The sequence below is a fragment of the Oncorhynchus gorbuscha genome, linkage group LG04 (assembly GCF_021184085.1).
Source record: "Oncorhynchus gorbuscha isolate QuinsamMale2020 ecotype Even-year linkage group LG04, OgorEven_v1.0, whole genome shotgun sequence".
Taxonomy (NCBI): domain Eukaryota; kingdom Metazoa; phylum Chordata; class Actinopteri; order Salmoniformes; family Salmonidae; genus Oncorhynchus; species Oncorhynchus gorbuscha.
Window position 1 is genome coordinate 55,951,923 of NC_060176.1, and position 18,914 is coordinate 55,970,836.

At 43.3% G+C, this 18,914-nt stretch overlaps 1 protein-coding gene across 1 annotated transcript in view; it reads left to right on the forward strand.

Moving 5' to 3' along the window:
* Positions 1-1,404: 1,404 nt before the first annotated feature.
* LOC124034322 (adhesion G protein-coupled receptor A2-like) overlaps positions 1,405-18,914 on the forward strand; it is an 81,796-nt gene continuing 64,286 nt past the window's right edge. Inside the window, 2 exon segments of the mRNA XM_046347352.1 lie at positions 1,405-2,028; positions 2,145-2,450. Of these exon segments, the coding sequence (XP_046203308.1) occupies positions 2,206-2,450 (245 nt within the window). The 5' untranslated portion in view covers positions 1,405-2,028; positions 2,145-2,205.

Here is an 18,914-nt window from a genome sequence, read left to right on the forward strand (position 1 = left end):
ATTACAATTTTATAAAGAGGAATGGTCCAAAATTATTCCTGACCGTTGTGCAGGTCTGATGCACAACTACAGAAAACATTTGGTTGAGGTTATTGCTGCCAAAGGAGGGTCAAGAGTTCACATCCAAGAGTTCACAAACTTTTTCCACCCTGCACTGTGAATGTTTACACGGTGTGTTCAATAAAGACATGAAAACGTATAATTGTTTGTGTGTTATTAGTTTAAGCAGACTGTGTTTGTCTATTGTTGTGACTTAGATGAAGATCAGATTAAATTGTATGACCAATTTATGCAGAAATCCAGGGAATTTCAAAGGGTTCACATACTTTGTCTTGCCACTGTACCAGGCCAATTTATCTGACCCATCGAGAAAGGCTGATTTAAGCTCCTCAAGCTGTGACCTTAGCTTCTAACATGATAGCCCTCATAACATTATGGCCTCACTACATTCTTCCTAAAGCTGGGAAGAGTTGATTTGTGTGAATATGATCTCTCCTGATGGGAAAAGCAAAATTTCAGAAAACCCTTTTGTATTGTAAGAAACATGTCAGAATCATCTGTTAACAAGGAACTTTTAGAGGTTCACTCACTTTCTTTTGCTCTCATAACCCATGTGCTCATTGAAGCCAAGCCCTTTTCCAGTCTTCTATAACCCTGCTCACACACAAGATCTTGGGTGGATTGAAGTCCATGGGAAACGTGCAAATGAGCACTAGTGCCCAAAGATTGTTAAGGGGAAGAAACATATGAATGGCCAGCTTCTTCTTACCGCATGTGTTGAAATCCAGCAGCAAGGCAAATCCCTGGATGTTGGTTTGTATAAATACGACATCTACTGGCAAACGTATTCCAGCAACGGGATCATGCATAATCAAATGCATTGTTATTAAAACAGTGTAGTCAGTCAGAGAATCACTTGTACATCTGGGGTCGTTTGCAAGTTTTGGTTATCTATTCATCACCTGATAACCAATACTGTAGATCTACTTTTAAAGACAATTATTGCATTTCTGCTGTACTTCAGAGCAAGCTACACTGTGGGATATGGTAGTTCATGAAGTATTTGATGTGTGAGTACTGTATTGATGAAAATATAAATTGTCATTGTTAATTAACTAAAGGCTTGTCTATGACTATTGATGTCATATTGATATTACAGTTATCAATTGAACTCTTCTTTAAAAATGTAAATTTATGTCACATGAAAATTGATTATCCAGCCTCGTTTCATGTCGTCGGTAGGCCTTCATATGTTTATGAATGTCAGATGTGCACAGTGCACCACCTTCAATTGCAGATCTACTTTCAGACAGACTGTAGTCTGGCGACCATAGACATTAAGGCTGGCTACCGGTGACACAAAAGAATTGAGAGCAGACAAGTTAAACTTTCAAAGAGGTATCTGCGCTAGGACCCCGCGTATCAGCGCGAGCAGGCGACGGAATGCGCGCGCTGGGGTAGTAACTGAATTTCAGTGTGACAGAGTGGCAAGCAAAACCGCTAGATTTTGTGAATACAGAGTATCCGATCAGGACCAGTTCTAACGTCTTCAAAATTAACTCAGTTACTTTCAGACAAAGTTTAATTTAAGTTGACACCCGGAGATATCTTCAGAACATCGTGCCAAACGTATTTCTACATCTATGAATAAACTTAAACGGTGGAGGGCATCAGATCTTATTCAATTCAGTATGGAATTTGATTAAAACCACTGAAGTTTGGATATAGGTGGCTTGGACAGATAATGGTAACCAAATTATATTTGTGACAATCAAATCCAGTGTTGACGCGTCGAAGTGTGTATCAAGGAGATACAAAGTAACGGAAAATTGGACAAATACTTAATCTTCATCTCGAATCTTCACATTTCAAGTAGAGTTTTAGTTCAGGACAACTGAACGGGGTGAGCTTTACTGGTATTTTCTTATAGATGAAAGCCACATAGCACTATGCGCGCACGAACTTGACATGGCATAATGGAAAGCTAGAATATTGGGAGTGCCAAATACTGGGAATGCCTTATTACTAGTAAGTTTCTAGCATCTTTGAATTTGAATTGAAACGGAAATTGGCAATTTGTCACACATTTGTAAAAAAAAAAAAACATTTAAAAAAAAGCTGTTTTCTTCCTGTCATCGCCCCAGGCACCTTCGTGGTGGAGAAATGGGATGACAGGGGGCAGCTGAGGTGAGACTGATAAGGACAATGATTGTGCCCGGCGTTGGCATCCCGCTCCCGGAGCGTCTGTTGCTGATGTTGGTCCTGCTGTCTGTCTCTGAGTCGAGGCTCACTCAAGCTTGCCCTGGGCTCATCACTAGTGGCTGCAGCTGTACCGATGACCGCTCCAAAGCCCACTCCACTCAGACTGTTCGGAAAAGAGTCCGCTGCGGTAACGAAGAACTTTCTGAAACTCCAGAGTCCGGTCTGCTACCGAACCAGACCGTTACTTTGTAAGTCATACATGCTTATTTTTTCCCCGCTTAAACTGTGAATTTAAAATTAAAATAAATTTGATCCAAACGGAGGAGATGTGGTCTGGGCATCATGAGTGTCCAAACCAAATTTCCAAACACTGTAGACCGATGTATCACTAGCATGATGTAGATAATATATAAAATAATGTTGATAGGGCTACATCTTCATCATTAAGAAACTCAGTTGGGCTTTATTATAGCCCAGAACTGAGTAAGAGAAAAACATTTGAGAAAATAATTCTAGGGGATGATAGACGGGGCAAAGTGCCCATGTGTAAATGGATTATGGGAAATCTACACCTTAGAGGATAGTTGAAGTTGTGGCAAATGTTGGTATCCTATTCATCTTAACAGTGTTATACACTGACTATAACTGAATATACACATGAGAAAATACTTTATAACCAAGTGTTCACATGCTCTGATAGTATCCACCTTTAGTAGTTGCTGGACCCTTGACATTATGAACATTTGAACACTTTTATGCGTGGCATATGCCGATAAACCCTCCAAACCTGACCTTGCAGTCTCAGTTATGATGGTATTTAATGACTGCCTGAGATCATGGACATGGTTTCGGCCCATAAAGACCATAAGTTTACAGCAGCATAGTAACAGACCACATGAGCTGAAAGCTCAAGTCCAATGTCAGTTGTGTCTCTGAAAAGCACAATGTAGGGAGTCTGGTCTGGACTGGTGTGGATCCAGACGGAAGACTTTGTGAAGTAAAGCCATAATCTGACCCTGCCCCTTTGTCACAACTCTGTCACTTTAAATCTGCTTCTGGCGCAAGGAAACACACTGGGGTTCAGTTCCCTCCTCCCTCCTCGCTCCCCATACCCACCCCACAATCCAGCTGACTTGGCTTTGCTAAACTAGAATAAACAGAAACACATTTCTTCTCTTTTTATCCTCCCTCTCTGTGCTTTAATGGCGGCTTGGCTCCTTCCTTTAATATCATAACTTCCCAGCAATCTCAGACAGCCGCCTCACAATCGCCTTCTGTTCAGGAAGGAAGGCTGACTGACAGACCGTTGTCCAGCCGACCGGCCCATGATGAGACCTCACACTGCTGTCTGACACTTCAATCATCCTGTATTACTGTTAGTCTGATAGGCTATTCATGTATGGCAGACAATCTCAATTGCTATGATTGATGTGTCTATTCACCAACAAGGGTGGATTTACATTAGTAAAATATGTCTTGTGAGATCTATCTCGCTTCAACATCAGATTTGCAACTTTTCATTTTACACAAGCCTTGGATGTGGTGTGGCCATAGCCATATTCCTGCTTAAGACGTCCACATACAGCGCCTTCGGAAAGAATTCAGACACCTTGCCTTTATCCAAAAGTTGTTATGTTACAGCCTTATTCTAAAATGGATGAAGTTTTTAAAAATTCTCACACAATACCCTATAATGACAAAGCAGAAACAGGCTTTTAGACATTTTTGCAAATGGATTAAAAAAACTTTAAAACTATTTTTTTTTAAACATATTTACATAAGTATTCAGACCCTTTGCTATGACACTCGAAATTGAGCTCACGTGCATCCTGTTTCCATTGATCATCCTTGAAATGTTTCTACAACTTGATTGGAATCCACCTGTGGTCAATTCTACATGTCCATGTAAGGTCCCACAGTTGACAGTGCAAGTCAGAGCAAAAAATAAAAAATAAATACATATACAAATAAAATATACAAATAAAATAAAACCCAGAGCGTCCGGCGACAGTACCCAGACCGGAACCTCCAGCGACGGGCCACAGTCCGGAACCTCCAGCGACGGGCCACAGTCCGGAACCTCCAACGGCGGGCCACAGCCCGGAGACTCCAGCGACGGGCCACAGTCCGGAACCTCCAACGGCGGGCCACAGCCCGGAGACTCCAGCGACGGGCCACAGTCCGGAACCTCCAACGGCGGGCCACAGCCCGGAGACTCCAGCGACGGGCCACAGTCCGGAACCTCCAACGGCGGGCCAAAGTCCGGAGACTCCAGCGACGGGCCACAGTCCGGAACCTCCAACGACGGGCCACAGTCCGGAGACTCCAGCGATGATTCCCAGTCCAGAGCATCCAGCGAAGGTCCCCAGCCAGGGGTCTCCAGCGACGGTCCCCAGCCCGTTTAGTGTTCTTTCTTTATTAAAAGAAGAATGTATTCATATCATGCTGCGCCTTGGTCTCCACTATACGTCGAACGTGACATGGGAGAACCTTCCAGAAGGACAACCATCTCTGCAGCACTCGACCAATCAGGCCTTTATGGTAGAGTGGCTCGACGGAAGCCACTCCTCAGGAAAAGGCACATGACAGCTTGCTTGGAATTTGCCAAAAGACACCTAAATACTCCTAGACCACGAGAAACAAGATTCTCTAGTCTGATGAAACCAAGATTGAGCTCTTTGGCCTGAATGCCAATCATCATGTTTGGAGGAAACCTAGCACCATCCCTACGGTGAAGCATGGTGGTGGCAGCATCATGCTGTGGGGATGGTTTTCAGCAGCATTGACTGGGAAACTAGTCAGGATCAAGGCAAAGATGAACGGAGCGAAGTACAGAGACATACTTGATGAAAACCTGCTCCAGAGCGCTCAGGACCTCAGACTGGGGCAATGTTTCACCCTCCAACAGGACAACGACCCTAAGCACAGAGCCAAGACAACGCAGGAGTGGCTTCAGGACAAGTCTCTGAGTGTCCTTGAGTGGACCAGCCAAAGCCCTCACTTGAACCTGATCGAACATCTCTGGAGAGACCTGCAAATAGCTATGCAGCAATGCTCCCCATTCAACCTGACAAAGCTTGAGATAATCTACAGAGAAGAATGGGAGAAACTCCCCAAATACAGGTGTTCCCAGCTGGGTACAACTGTATTTCAGGAGTTTTTCCCATTCTTCAACAAAGTACTGAGTAAAGGGTCTGAATACTTATGTAAATGTGTCATTTCTGTAAAAATGTTTTTTTTTCTAAATTAGCTAACATTTCTAAAAAACTGTTTTTTTAAAATTATGGGATATTGTGTATAGGAAACGATTTAATACATTTTAGAATAAGGCTGTACATTTTGAAAAAGTCAAGGGGTCTAAATACTTTACAAAGGCACTGTACATATATTTGGGTTGCTCCTAGCAGAACTAGGCAAAGGGACCATCTGTGCTCTCATACTCCCTCAGGGATGGTTAGAAATGTACAGAATGGGGCCCAGGAGGAAAATGGGGTCATGCTTTTTCAATTTCAGTCAGGGGGAGGGTTTAGTCTTTTTTTACATCTAGTCCAGTGGAGGGTCATGTAATGTAATTTGTAATTCATGAAATTCCTATATTTCTCAGTGTTTTAGAATTAGTTGCTTATTAGTCTATATATACAAAATATCGATGTGTGCTAGGCGCGCAATATCAAGTGTGTGTATTGGCTAATTAGTGTGGTCTCAATCAAATGATTAATATCAATTTCTATCTATCTGCGTGCGATTATGATTTTCATATGCACATTTTCGTGGAACAGATTTGTTACAATAATAATGTTTTAATTTCGCAAAATCATTGTCATGTGTTTAATCATAAAAATATGAATTAAAATTATGAAAATCTACAAATCTACAAATTAGGCTAATGTGACCATCAGCCTCTGCCATGTGGATACATTGATACACCAAGAGCCATTGGTAGCTAAAGAAATGAGCGCATGGAACTCAGAGATAGTCTATAGGCCAAGGCAGCAGTAGTCCTATAACTTCCATTGTCAACTAAATATCCTAATGAAAATCCAGGTTCATTCAATCGCATTCATCTCTCTACTCCGCCTGTCTGCCTCCCTTTCTTTCTGTTTTGACTAGCTATTGCTTGTGAAGTGCAATTTTTTTAATCAAATCAATCAACTGAGTCCAGCCCGAAGCTGTTGCTAGCAAACTTGCAACAATGTATCAACTAGCCTGTTCCGGGCCCTCAAGAGTTTCCCGTGCACACTGCTGTGAGAAGTGTTTAACTATTTTATCACGTTTCCACTAGATATATGGGATCATCAGAGCATTTCATTCGGCTCTTTCACACCAAGAATTGTGATTATCAAGGGTGAGAGTGTTGGAAAGATTTTTCAAATAGGCTACTGTAAGGAACTATTATCATGAGCAATGGATGTAAAAAAAAAATATATATATATAGTGTTGAAGTCGGAAGTTTACATACACCTTAGCCAAATACATTTAAACTCAGTTTTCCACAATTCATAACATTTAATCCAAGTAAAATGGACCAGTCCACCTGGCCGTGCTGCTGCTCCAGTTTCAACTGTTCTGCCTTATTATTATTTGACCTTGCTGGTCATTTATGAACATTTGAACATCTTGGCCATGTTCTGTTATAATCTCCACCCAGCACAGCCAGAAGTGGACTGGCCACCCCACATAGCCTGGTTCCTCTCTAGGTTTCTTCCTAGGTTTTGGCCTTTCTAGGGAGTTTTTCCTAGTCACGGTGCTTCTATACCTGCATTGCTTGCTGTTTGGGGTTTTAGGCTGGGTTCCTGTACAGCACTTTGAGATATCAGCTCATGTACGAAGGGCTATATAAATACATTTGATTTGATTTGATTTAAAAATTCCCTTTCTTAGGTCAGTTAGGATCACCACTTTATTTTAAGAATGTGAAATAATAGTAGAGAGAATTATTCATTTCATATTTTATTTCTTTCATCACATTCCCAGTGGGTCAGAAGTTTACATACACTCAATAAGTATATGGTAGTGTTTAAATAGTTTAACTTGGGTGAAACATTTCAGGTACCCTTCCACAAGCTTCCCACAATACATTGGGTGAATTTTGGCACCTTCCTCCTGACAGAGCTGGTGTAACTGAGTCAGATTTGTAGGCCTTCTTGCACGCAAATGCTTTTTCAGTTCTGCCCACAAATTTTCTATAGGATTGAGGTCAGGGCTTTGTAATGGCCACTCCAATACATTGACTTTGTTGTCCTTAATTAAGCCATTTTGCCACAACTTTGGAAGTATGCTTGGGGTCATTGTCCATTTGGAAGACCCATTTGGGACCATGCTTTAACTTCCTGACTGATGTCTTGAGATGTTGCTTCAATATATCCACATCATTTTCCATCCTCATGAAGCCATCTATTTTGTGAAGTGCACCAGTCCCTCCTGCAAAAAGCACCCCCACAACATGATGCTGTCACCCCCGTGCTTCACGGTTGGGATGGTGTTCTTCGGCTTGCAAGCCTCCCCCTTTTTCCTCCAAACATAACGATGATCATTATGGCCAAACCGTTCTATTTTTGTTTCATCAGACCCGAGGACATTTCTCCAAAAAGTACAATCTTTGTCCCCATGTGCAGTTGTAAACTGTAGTTTGACTTTTTTTTATGGCGGTTTTGGAGCAGTGGCTTCTTCCTTGCTGAGCGGCCTTTCAGGTTATGTCAGTATAGGACTCGTTATACTGTGGATATAGATACTTTTGTACCGGTTTCCTACAACATCTTCACAAGGTCCTTTGCCGTTGTTCTGGGATTTATTTGCACTTTTTGCACCAAAGTACGTTCATCTCTAGGAGACAAAACGTGTCTTTTTCCTGAGCAGTATGATGGCTGCGTGGTCCCATGGTGTCTATACTTGCGTACTATTGTTTGTACAGATGAATGTGGTTCCATCAGGTGTTTGGAAATTGCTGGATGAACCAGACTTGTGGAGGTCTACAATTTGTTTCTGAAGTATTGGCTGATTTCTTTTGATTTTCCCATAATGTCAAGCAAAGAGGCACTGAGTTTGAAGGTAGGCCTAGAAATACATCCACAGGTACACCTCCAATTGACTCAAATTATGTCAATTAGCCTATCAGAAGCTTCTAAAGCCATGACACTTTTCTGTAATTTTCCAAGCTGTTTAAAGGCACAGTCAATTTAGTGTATGTTAACTTCTGACCCATTGGAATTGTGTGACATAATCTGTCTGTAAACAATTGTTGGAAAAATGACTTGTGTCATGCACATAGTAGATGTCCTAACCGACTTGCCAAAACTATAGTTTGTTAACAAGAAATTTGTGGAGTGGTTGAAAAACGAGTTTTAATGATTCCAACCTAAGTGTATGTAAACTTCCTACTTCAACTGAATGACTTTGATGAGTTACTGTGTGAGGTGAAGAAGAAATGACTGAGAAGCTCAGCTTATTAGTGGTGGATGTGGTGAGTTAAGACAATTAGAAATCTGACCTCCCCAAAAGGGCACGTTCCTACATTTGCATGCAGCAGGCCAGGTACATCTATGCATGCTCAAGCACTCATTCCGTCAACATTAACAGGACAGAGAAACCAGATACATGCTCATTGCTCACATAGAGCACTCCAAACAAAATAATAATAATTACGTATGAAATAAACCTAAACTTGTTTCTCACAGGTGTAGCAGGTTGTGAACTTTGCAAACAACTTTTCCACTCTGAGAATGAGAACTGTAAATTACTGTAGGCCTAATTAATACATGCTTTAACTGAAATGAATGCACAAAATTACAGGGAGTAATGGCACATGTACTACTGGTGGCATATATAATGGGGAATTTATCAAATATGAACGAACAAAGGCCAAAGAGTTCACACAATGAAACAATGAATGCGCACGGACTGGCAAAAGACAGCTAAGCACATTCTGAAGAGCTGAGATCATTCTGGATTGAAACATGACTGTATCTTACCTACACATATCTTCTTGTCTCAACTTTTTAAATTATACCCAAGACACATTATCTTCACATATGTTTTAGATTATTTTCTCTGACAGCCACAACTCAATAATCACCTAGGCTGTTTGTCATGCACGCTGCCCAAATTGTGGGCTCCCCAACGAGGCAAAGGCCTACGTGCTTGTGATTTGAAACAATCCACAGCATTTTTTTTAAAGGACCTAATGATCCTCTGTGGCTAAGTCATGCTCTCTGGAGAAGTATTTTGAATTATTTTATTTAAATTTACTCGGGGAAACTAAGTTTGGAGTTGTGTTTATAAGAATATGTACTTCCATCCTGAGTCTTTTGTGCTCCTGGAATGGTGTAAATAAAACTGGGCTGCATTACACACTGTTATGGGTATTCCAAGGAGATCAACTTTGATGTCTTGCTATAATTGATTTGAATAAAAACAATATGTTTCTTGCCCATGATGTATTTATCAGAGTTATTGACCTCACAAAATGCCAGATTCGAGTAACCTGTGACTCCTGTGTCTACACAGGCAGCCCAATTCGGATCTTTCTCCACTAATTGGTCTTTTGACCAATCAGATTGGATTATTTACCAATAATTCGGCAAAATATCAGAAATTGGGATGCCTGTGTAAACGCAGCTATTGTGGTGCTGAAACTTGAAGCGGCAGCAATCATTAGGAATTGGACAGCTCATGGTGCTGAAAGTAGGCAAGTTCGAGTAGGCATAATTCATTTAAACCGACTTTACAAACACCAAGAGGGCTTTGTGTTGGAAGTGACTTCTTCCTATTTACGTAGGTAGGCCTACGTGTTTGACAGATGAATTTAGGCTATAGGTTGGTATCCATAGATTTGTTGGTCAATTCCTTTACCCACCATGCACTCTTTAAATAGCCTACTGTACCTCTGTGTCAGTGAAGGGCTGTTAAAACCACAACTCAAATTGAGGGGGTATGAGAGGGTATGCCATAGGCCTACCTTTTATTAAAGAACATTGCATTGCATTGCATACCCATTGTTAAATAAAGATTTGGAAGAAAATTTAACAGATGAAATTATATAAAGCCATTTATAGAAGCTCTTTGGGTCTGCGAAGCTTTATGCTAGAAACAAGCTGTAAAATACGTTGGAAAGATGTGACACCGATGCATATGGGGATATCTTTGTTTAGTTTCTTTGACATTCAGAAGCTGAGCTACAGCTTCTATAGCCAAGGAGCCAAAAATGTACTTTGCTTGGGAAGTAATCTCATTCTGTCACTGTCAATTGATTAAGCTGTTCGCTCTCTGTACAATAGATGATGATCAAACCCAGAAAGCTTTTAGGGACTTGTGACCTTCTCACAAGGTGACCTTCTCTTGTTGGGTTAAGCCACGGAACAAGAGTAGCTAGCAGTTAAAGCTTGGTTGGTAGACCTACTCTGTCTGGGATGGAAATTACATCTCAGATTTAATTATTTGCTAACAGGGAGAGTTTTGTTGCAAACAAGACACAGTGTTTTGGTACTGGAGAAATATGATAAGATGAACGCATATGCCAAGATATATACATTTTTTGCCTATAATTTCAGTAATTTCTGTGGTATTCTGCTAAGGTCTCCAGACATAAAATGACGTAGAATTGCATGAAATGTATATAAAAGGAAAATATGATGATAGATTCAGTGCTTTTACTATAAAGGAGATTTTTCCATCATTACTCTTGTCCATGGTGGTCTACGAACCCACATGGTGGCCCGCAGCACTGTGCGCTATCAAAATGCCTGTGTTGTCATGCAATGCTTACAGTAGGAAGAACAGTTTCTAAAACTGTGCAAGTGATATAAAACACAAAATATTCATTGATATGCTGTAATGTGTAAATACTTTACCAAGTAGCCAACCTGCTTGAACCAAACCCTTGTAATTACAGTAAAATACTGTGAAATGCAATAGGTAGGTAGCCTAGCAGTAGGTAGCCTAGTGGTTAAGAGCGTTGGGAGAGTAATTGAAAGGTCGATGGTTAGAATCCACTAGCCAACTAGGTGTAAAATCTGTCAATGTGCCCCTGATTCCAAGATGGCTTAGCAGTCGGACATTTGTTTTGTCTTGTCTTGTCCTGTCCCATGTTTCCCATGTTTTCTTCGTATCTATTTCGTATCTATTTTATTATATTTTTGAATCTCAATCTCAATTTCCATCTACGGACTGAACATACTCTCCTGCAACCCACCTCACCCAATGTGGTACGGATCTGCTATTTTTTTATACTTTAGAACCCAAACCCCCATCAGAAACTAGCCAACTAACTAGCTACTAGCTAGTAGTCAGTTAGCCACTGCTAGCGGTCATCACCGTTAAATCAGGCATCAGCCTCAGCCGGGTCAATTCCTGCCAGTCTGTACAGCGCGATATCAACCCAGAGCATATCGGACTGCTTGTTCTCTACCACATCTCCAGATTCCTACCGCAAGCTCTGAAACTTACACCGGATCATCTAGTTGCTATCTGAGTGGCTACTCCTGCTTAACGTCTCTCTCCCAAAGCAGGGCACCAGTTAGCCTCGAGCTAGGCCCATCTCCCGGCTAGCGAAAGAGATCTATCAGACAATTCCTGGGCGTCAATACCTCTTTTGCCAATTGGCCTGGACCCATTGCTGCTGACACGGAGCCCCGCAGATCCATCATGACTGGTCTGCCGACGTAACCGTCCGAGGGGTTTTTAACAGGCTCTTCAGTTCCGACGTCCCCCTGAGGCCCATCTGCTAGCCTGCTGCTATCCCCGGCCTGCTAGCTGTCTAAATCGCAGTGTCTTCAGCTCGCCTAGCTACTCACTGGACCCTATGATCACTCGGCTAGACATACCTCTCCTTAATGTCAATATGCCCTGTCTATTCCTGTTTTGGTTAGTGATTGTTGTCTTATTGGCTTAAATGGTGCCTCTAGAGATAAAACCTCTCTCATTGTTACTCACCTAGGTTTACCTCTACTGTACTCACATCCTACCATACCCTTGTCTGTACATTATGCCTTGAAATCTGCTCCTTTAACTCTCTGTTCCGAACGCACTAGACGACCAGTTCTTCTAGCCTTTAGCCATACCCTTATCCTACTTCTCAAATCAAATCAAATCAAATTTTATTTGTCACATACACATGGTTAGCAGATGTTAATGCGAGTGTAGCGAAATGCTTGTGCTTCTAGTTCCGACAATGCAGTGATAACCAACAAGTAATCTAACTAACAATTCCAAAACTACTGTCTTATACACAGTGTAAGGGGATAAGGAACATGTACATAAGGATATATGAATGAGTGATGGTACAGAGCAGCATACAGTAGATGATATCGAGTACAGTATATACATATGAGATGAGTGTGTAGACAAAGTAAACAAAGTGGCATAGTTAAAGTGGCTAGTGATACATGTGTTACATAAGGATGCAGTCGATGTTGTAGAGTACAGTATATACATATGCATATGAGATGAATAATGTAGGGTAAGTAACATTATATAAGGTAGCATTGTTTAAAGTGGCTAGTGATATATTTACATCATTTCCCATCAATTTCCATTATTAAAATGGCTGGAGTTGGGTCAGTGTCAATGACAGTGTGTTGGCAGCAGCCACTCAATGTTAGTGGTGGCTATTTAACAGTCTGATGGCCTTGAGATAGAAGCTGTTTTTCAGTCTCTCGGTCCCAGCTTTGATGCACCTGTACTGACCTCGCCTTCTGGATGATAGCGGGGTGAACAGCCAGTGGTTCGGGTGGTTGATGTCCTTGATGATCTTTATGGCCTTCCTGTAACAACGGGTGGTGTAGGTGTCCTGGAGGGCAGGTAGTTTGCCCCGGTGATGCGTTGTGCAGTCCTCACTACCCTCTGGAGAGCCTTACGGTTGAGGGCGGAGCAGTTGCCGTACCAGGCGGTGATACAGCCCGCCAGGATGCTCTCGATTGTGCATCTGTAGAAGTTTGTGAGTGCTTTTGGTGACAAGCCGAATTTCTTCAGCCTCCTGAGGTTGAATAGGCGCTGCTGCGCCTTCTTCACGACGCTGTCAGTGTGAGTGGACCAATTCAGTTTGTCTGTGATGTGTATGCCGAGGAACTTAAAACTAGCTACCCTCTCCACTACTGTTCCATCGATGTGGATAGGGGGTGTTCCCTCTGCTGTTTCCTGAAGTCCACAATCATCTCCTTAGTTTTGTTGACGTTGAGTGTGAGGTTATTTTCCTGACACCACACTCCAAGGGCCCTCACCTCCTCCCTGTAGGCCGTCTCGTCGTTGTTGGTAATCAAGCCTACCACTGTTGTGTCGTCCGCAAACTTGATGATTGAGTTGGAGGCGTGCGTGGCCACGCAGTCGTGGGTGAACAGGGAGTACAGGAGAGGGCTCAGAACGCACCCTTGTGGGGCCCCCGTGTTGAGGATCAGCGGGGAGGAGATGTTGTTGCCTACCCTCACCACCTGGGGGCGGCCCGTCAGGAAGTCCAGTACCCAGTTGCACAGGGCGGGGTCGAGACCCAGGGTCTCGAGCTTGATGACGAGCTTGGAGGGTACTATGGTGTTGAATGCCGAGCTGTAGTCGATGAACAGCATTCTCACATAGGTATTCCTCTTGTCCAGGTGGGTTAGGGCAGTGTGCAGTGTGGTTGAGATTGCATCGTCTGTGGACCTATTTGGGCGGTAAGCAAATTGGAGTGGGTCTAGGGTGTCAGGTAGGGTGGAGGTGATATGGTCCTTGACTAGTCTCTCAAAGCACTTCATGATGACGGAAGTGAGTGCTACGGGCGGTAGTCGTTTAGCTCAGTTACCTTAGCTTTCTTGGGAACAGGAACAATGGTGGCCCTCTTGAAGCATGTGGGAACAGCAGACTGGTATAGGGATTGATTGAATATGTCCGTAAACACACCGGCCAGCTGGTCTGCGCATGCTCGGAGGGCGCGGCTGGGGATGCCGTCTGGGCCTGCAGCCTTGCGAGGGTTAACACGTTTAAATGTCTTACTCACCTCGGCTGCAGTGAAGGAGAGACTGCATGTTTCCGTTGCAGGCCGTGTCAGTGGCACTGTATTGTCCTCAAAGCGGGCAAAAAAGTTATTTAGTCTGCCTGGGAGCAAGACATCCTGGTCCGTGACTGGGCTGGATTTCATCTTGTAGTCCGTGATTGACTGTAGACCCTGCCACATGCCTCTTGTGTCTGAGCCATTGAATTGAGATTCCACTTTGTCTCTGTACTGACGCTTAGCTTGTTTGATAGCCTTACGGAGGGAATAGCTGCACTGTTTGTATTCAGTCATGTTGCCAGACACCTTGCCCTGATTAAAAGCAGTGGTTCGCGCTTTCAGTTTCACGCGAATGCTGCCATCAATCCACGGTTTCTGGTTAGGGAATGTTTTTATCGTTGCTATGGGAACGACATCTTCGACGCACGTTCTAATGAACTCGCACACCGAATCAGCGTATTCGTCAATATTCCCATCTGACGCAATACGAAACATGTCCCAGTCCACGTGATGGAAGCAGTCTTGGAGTGTAGAGTCAGCTTGGTCTGACCAGCGTTGGACAGACCTCAGCGTGGGAGCCTCTTGTTTTAATTTCTGTCTGTAGGCAGGGATCAGCAAAATGGAGTCGTGGTCAGCTTTTCCGAAAGGGGGCGGGGCAGGGCCTTATATGCGTCGCGGAAGTTAGAGTAACAATGATCCAAGGTTTTACCACCCCTGGTTGCGCAATCGATATGCTGATAAAATTTAGGGAGTCTTGTTTTCAGATTGGCTTTGTTAAAATCCCCAGCTACAATGAATGCAGCCTCCGGATAAATGTTTTTCAGTTTGCAAAGAGTTAAATAAAGTTCGTTCAGAGCCATCGATGTGTCTGCTTGGGGGGGGATATATACGGCTGTGATTATAATCGAAGAGAATTCTCTTGGAAGATAATGCGGTCTACATTTGATTGTGAGGAATTCTAAATCAGGTGAACAGAAGGATTTGAGTTCCTGTATGTTTCCTTCATCACACCATGTCCCGTTAGTCATGAGGCATACGCCCCCTCCACTCTTCTTACCAGATAGATGTTTGTTTCTGTCGGCGCGATGCGTGGAGAAACCCGTTGGCTGTACTGCCCTGGATAGCGTTTTCCCAGTAAGCCATGTCTCCGTAAAGCAGAGAACGTTGCAGTCTCTGATGTCCCTCTGGAATGCCACCCTTGCTCGGATTTCATCAACCTTGTTGTCGAGAGACTGGACATTGGCAAGAAGAATACTGGGAAGTGGTGCGCGATGTGCCCTTTTTCGGAGTCTGACCAGAACACCGCCGCGTTTCCCTCTTTTTCGGAGTCGTTTCCTTGGGTCGCTGCATGCGATCCATTCCGTTGTCCTGTTTGTAAGGCAGAACACAGGATCCGCGTCGCGGAAAACATATTCTTGGTCGTACTGATGGTGAGTTGACGCTGATCTTATATTCAGTAGTTCTTCTCGACTGTATGTAATGAAACCTAAGATGACCTGGGGTACTAATGTAAGAAATAACACGTAAAAAAACAAAAAACTGCATAGTTTCCTAGGAACGCGAAGCGAGGCGGCCATCTCAGTCGGCGCCGGACATCTCCTCTGTTCCTCTGGTGATAGAGGTTAACCCTGGCCCTGCATCCCCCAGCATCACTCCCATTCCCCAGGCACTCTCATTTTTAGACTTCTGTAACCATAAAAGCCTTAGTTTCATGTATGTTAACATTAGAAGCCTCCTCCCTAAGTTTGTTTCATTCACTGCTTTAGTACACTCTGCCAACCTGGATGTCCTAACCGTGTCTGAATCCTGGTTTAGGAAGGCTACCAAACATCCTGAAATTTCCATCCCTAACTATAACATTTTCCGACAAGATTGCAATCTAATCTAATTTTCCGACAAGTTGCAATCTACTGCAGAGATAGCCTGCAGAGTTCTGTCATACTATCCAGGTCTGTGCCCAAACAATTCAAGCTTCTACTTTTAAAAATCCACCTTTCCAGAAACAAGTCTCTCACCGTTGTCGGTCGTTGTAGAACCCCGCCAGCCCCTAGCTGTGCCCTGGACACCATATGTGAATTGATCGCTGTTAGGTGGCCTAAACAGGGACATGCTTAACACCCTGGCTGTCCTACAATCTAAAATAGATACCCTCAATCTCACACAAATTATCAATGAACCTACCAGGTACAACCCTAAATCCATAACCATGGACACCCTCTTAGATATCATACTGACCAACTTGCCCTCTAAATACTATCTTCTGCTATCTTCAACCAGGATCTCAGCGACCACTGCCTCATTGCCTGCATGCGTAATGGGCCCCCGCTTAAACAACCCCCTCATCACTGTCAAACGCTCCCTAAAACACTTCAGCGAGCAGACCTTTCTAATCGACCTGGCCCGGGTATCCTGGAAGGATCTTGACCTCATCCCGTCAATAGAGGATGCCTGGTTGCTCTTCAAAAGTGCTTTCCTCACCATCTTAAATAAGCATGCCCCCGTTCAAAAAATGTAGAACTAAGAACAGATATGGCCCTTGGTTCAACACAGACTTGACTGACCTTGACCAGCACAAAAACATCCTAAGGCTAGATTTTTCAAACATAAATTTGCTTCCTGGAGCACTGATTCCAAAAAGTTTTGGGACACTGTAAAGTCCATGGAGAATAATAGCACCTCCTCCCAGCTGCCCACTGGACAGAGGATAGGAAACACGTGTCACCACCGATAAATCTACGATAATCGATCATTTCAATAAGCATTTTTCGACGGCTGGTCATGCTTTCCAGCTGGCTACCCTTACCCCGGCCAACATCTCAGCACCACCTGCAGCAACTTGCCCAAGCCCCTCCCCCATGCTTCTCCTTTGCCCAAATCCAGACAGATGATGTTCTAAAAGAACTGCAGAATCTGGATCCCCGCAAATCAGCTGGGCTAGACAATCTGGACCCTTTTTAAAAATTTCCTTCCCCCAAAATTTCACCACTATTACTCGCCTGTTCAATCTCTCTTTCCTATCGTCTGAGATCCCCAAAGATTGGAAAGTTGCCGTGATTATCCCCCTCTTATCCCCCTCGATTATCCCCCTACCTCTGGCAGTCTCTATGGGGGTGCCACAGGGTTAAATTCTCGGGCCGACATTTTTCTCTGAGTACATCAATGATGTCGCTCTTGCTGTTGGTGATTCTCTGATCCACCTCTACGCAGACGACACCATTCTGTATACATCTGGCTCTTCGTTGGACACTGTGCTAACAAACCTCGAAATGAGCTTCAACGCCATACAACACTCCTTCCTCCAACTGCTTTTAAATGCTAGTAAAACTATGTGCATGCTCTTCAACCGATTGCTGCCTGCACCCTCCCACCAGACTAGCATCACTACTCTGGACGGTTCTGACCTAGAATATGTGGACAACTACAATACCTAGGTGTCTGGTTAGACTGTAAACTCTCCTTCCAGACTCACATTAAGCATCTCCAATCCAAAATTAAATCTAGAATCGGCTTCCTTTTTTGCAACAAAGCCTCCTTCACTCACACTACCAAACACACCCTCGTAAAACTGACTATCTTACCGTTCCTACCGATCTACAAAATGGCCTCCAACACTCTACTCAGCAAACTGGATGTAGTCTATCACAGTGCCATCCGTTTTGTCACCAAAGCCCCATACACCACCCACCACTGCAACCTGTATGCTCTCGTTGGCTGGCCCTCACTACATATTCGTCGCCAGACCCACTGGCTTCAGGTCATCTATAAGTCTTTGCTAGGTAAAGCACCGCCTTATCTCAGCTCACTGGTCACCATAGCAACACCCATGCGTAGCACGCGCTCCAGCAGGTATATTTCACTAGTCATCCCCAAAGCCAACACTTCCTTTAGCTGCCTTTCCTTCCAGTTCTCTGCTGTCAATGACTGGAACGAATTGCCAAAATCACTGAAGCTGGAGTCATATCTCCCTCTCTAACTTTAAGCATCAGCTGTCAGAGCAGCTTATTGATCACTGTACCTGTACACAGTCAATCTGTAAATTGTATCTCTACTTGCACATCATCATCTGCACATCTACCACTCCAGTGTTAATGCTAAATTGTAATTATTTTGCCTCTATGGCCTATTTATTGCCTACCTCCCTACTCTTCTACATTTGCACACACTATACATAGATTTTTTCTATTGTGTTATTGACTGTACGTTTGTTTACGTGTAACTCTGTGTTGTTGTTTTTGTCGCACTGCTTTGCTTTATCTTGGCCAGGTCGCAGCTGTAAATGAGAACTTGTTCTCAACTGGCCTACCTGGTTAAATGAAGGCAATATAAAAACTAAAATAAATTGACCAAGGCACTTAAACCTATTAGCTCCTGTAAGTTGCTTTGGATAGGAGTGTCTGCTAAAATGTCAAACGTGAAATGTGAATTTAATACAAATCCCTCCCCTCAATTCATTTAATTAATTCATCCATCCATTCATTCATTCATTAATGATTATAGTAGCATTTACTTTTTTACCGTATAATACTGTCAATACACAGTCATTGTTTTTATACCGTATTTATATTACAGTAGGTGCACTGTAATATTAGATACCGAATTTTGCTTTCCACTGAGCTGCCTCCAAAGAACACAATGTTTTTACTAATTTAAGTGTTTCCCAAGGTACTCCGCTCCTCCACAATCCCACAATACTCCTTTTCTCTGACCCAGTGGGAGCATCACTCGCCTTCATATGGCGCAGTAAAACCTCATACAG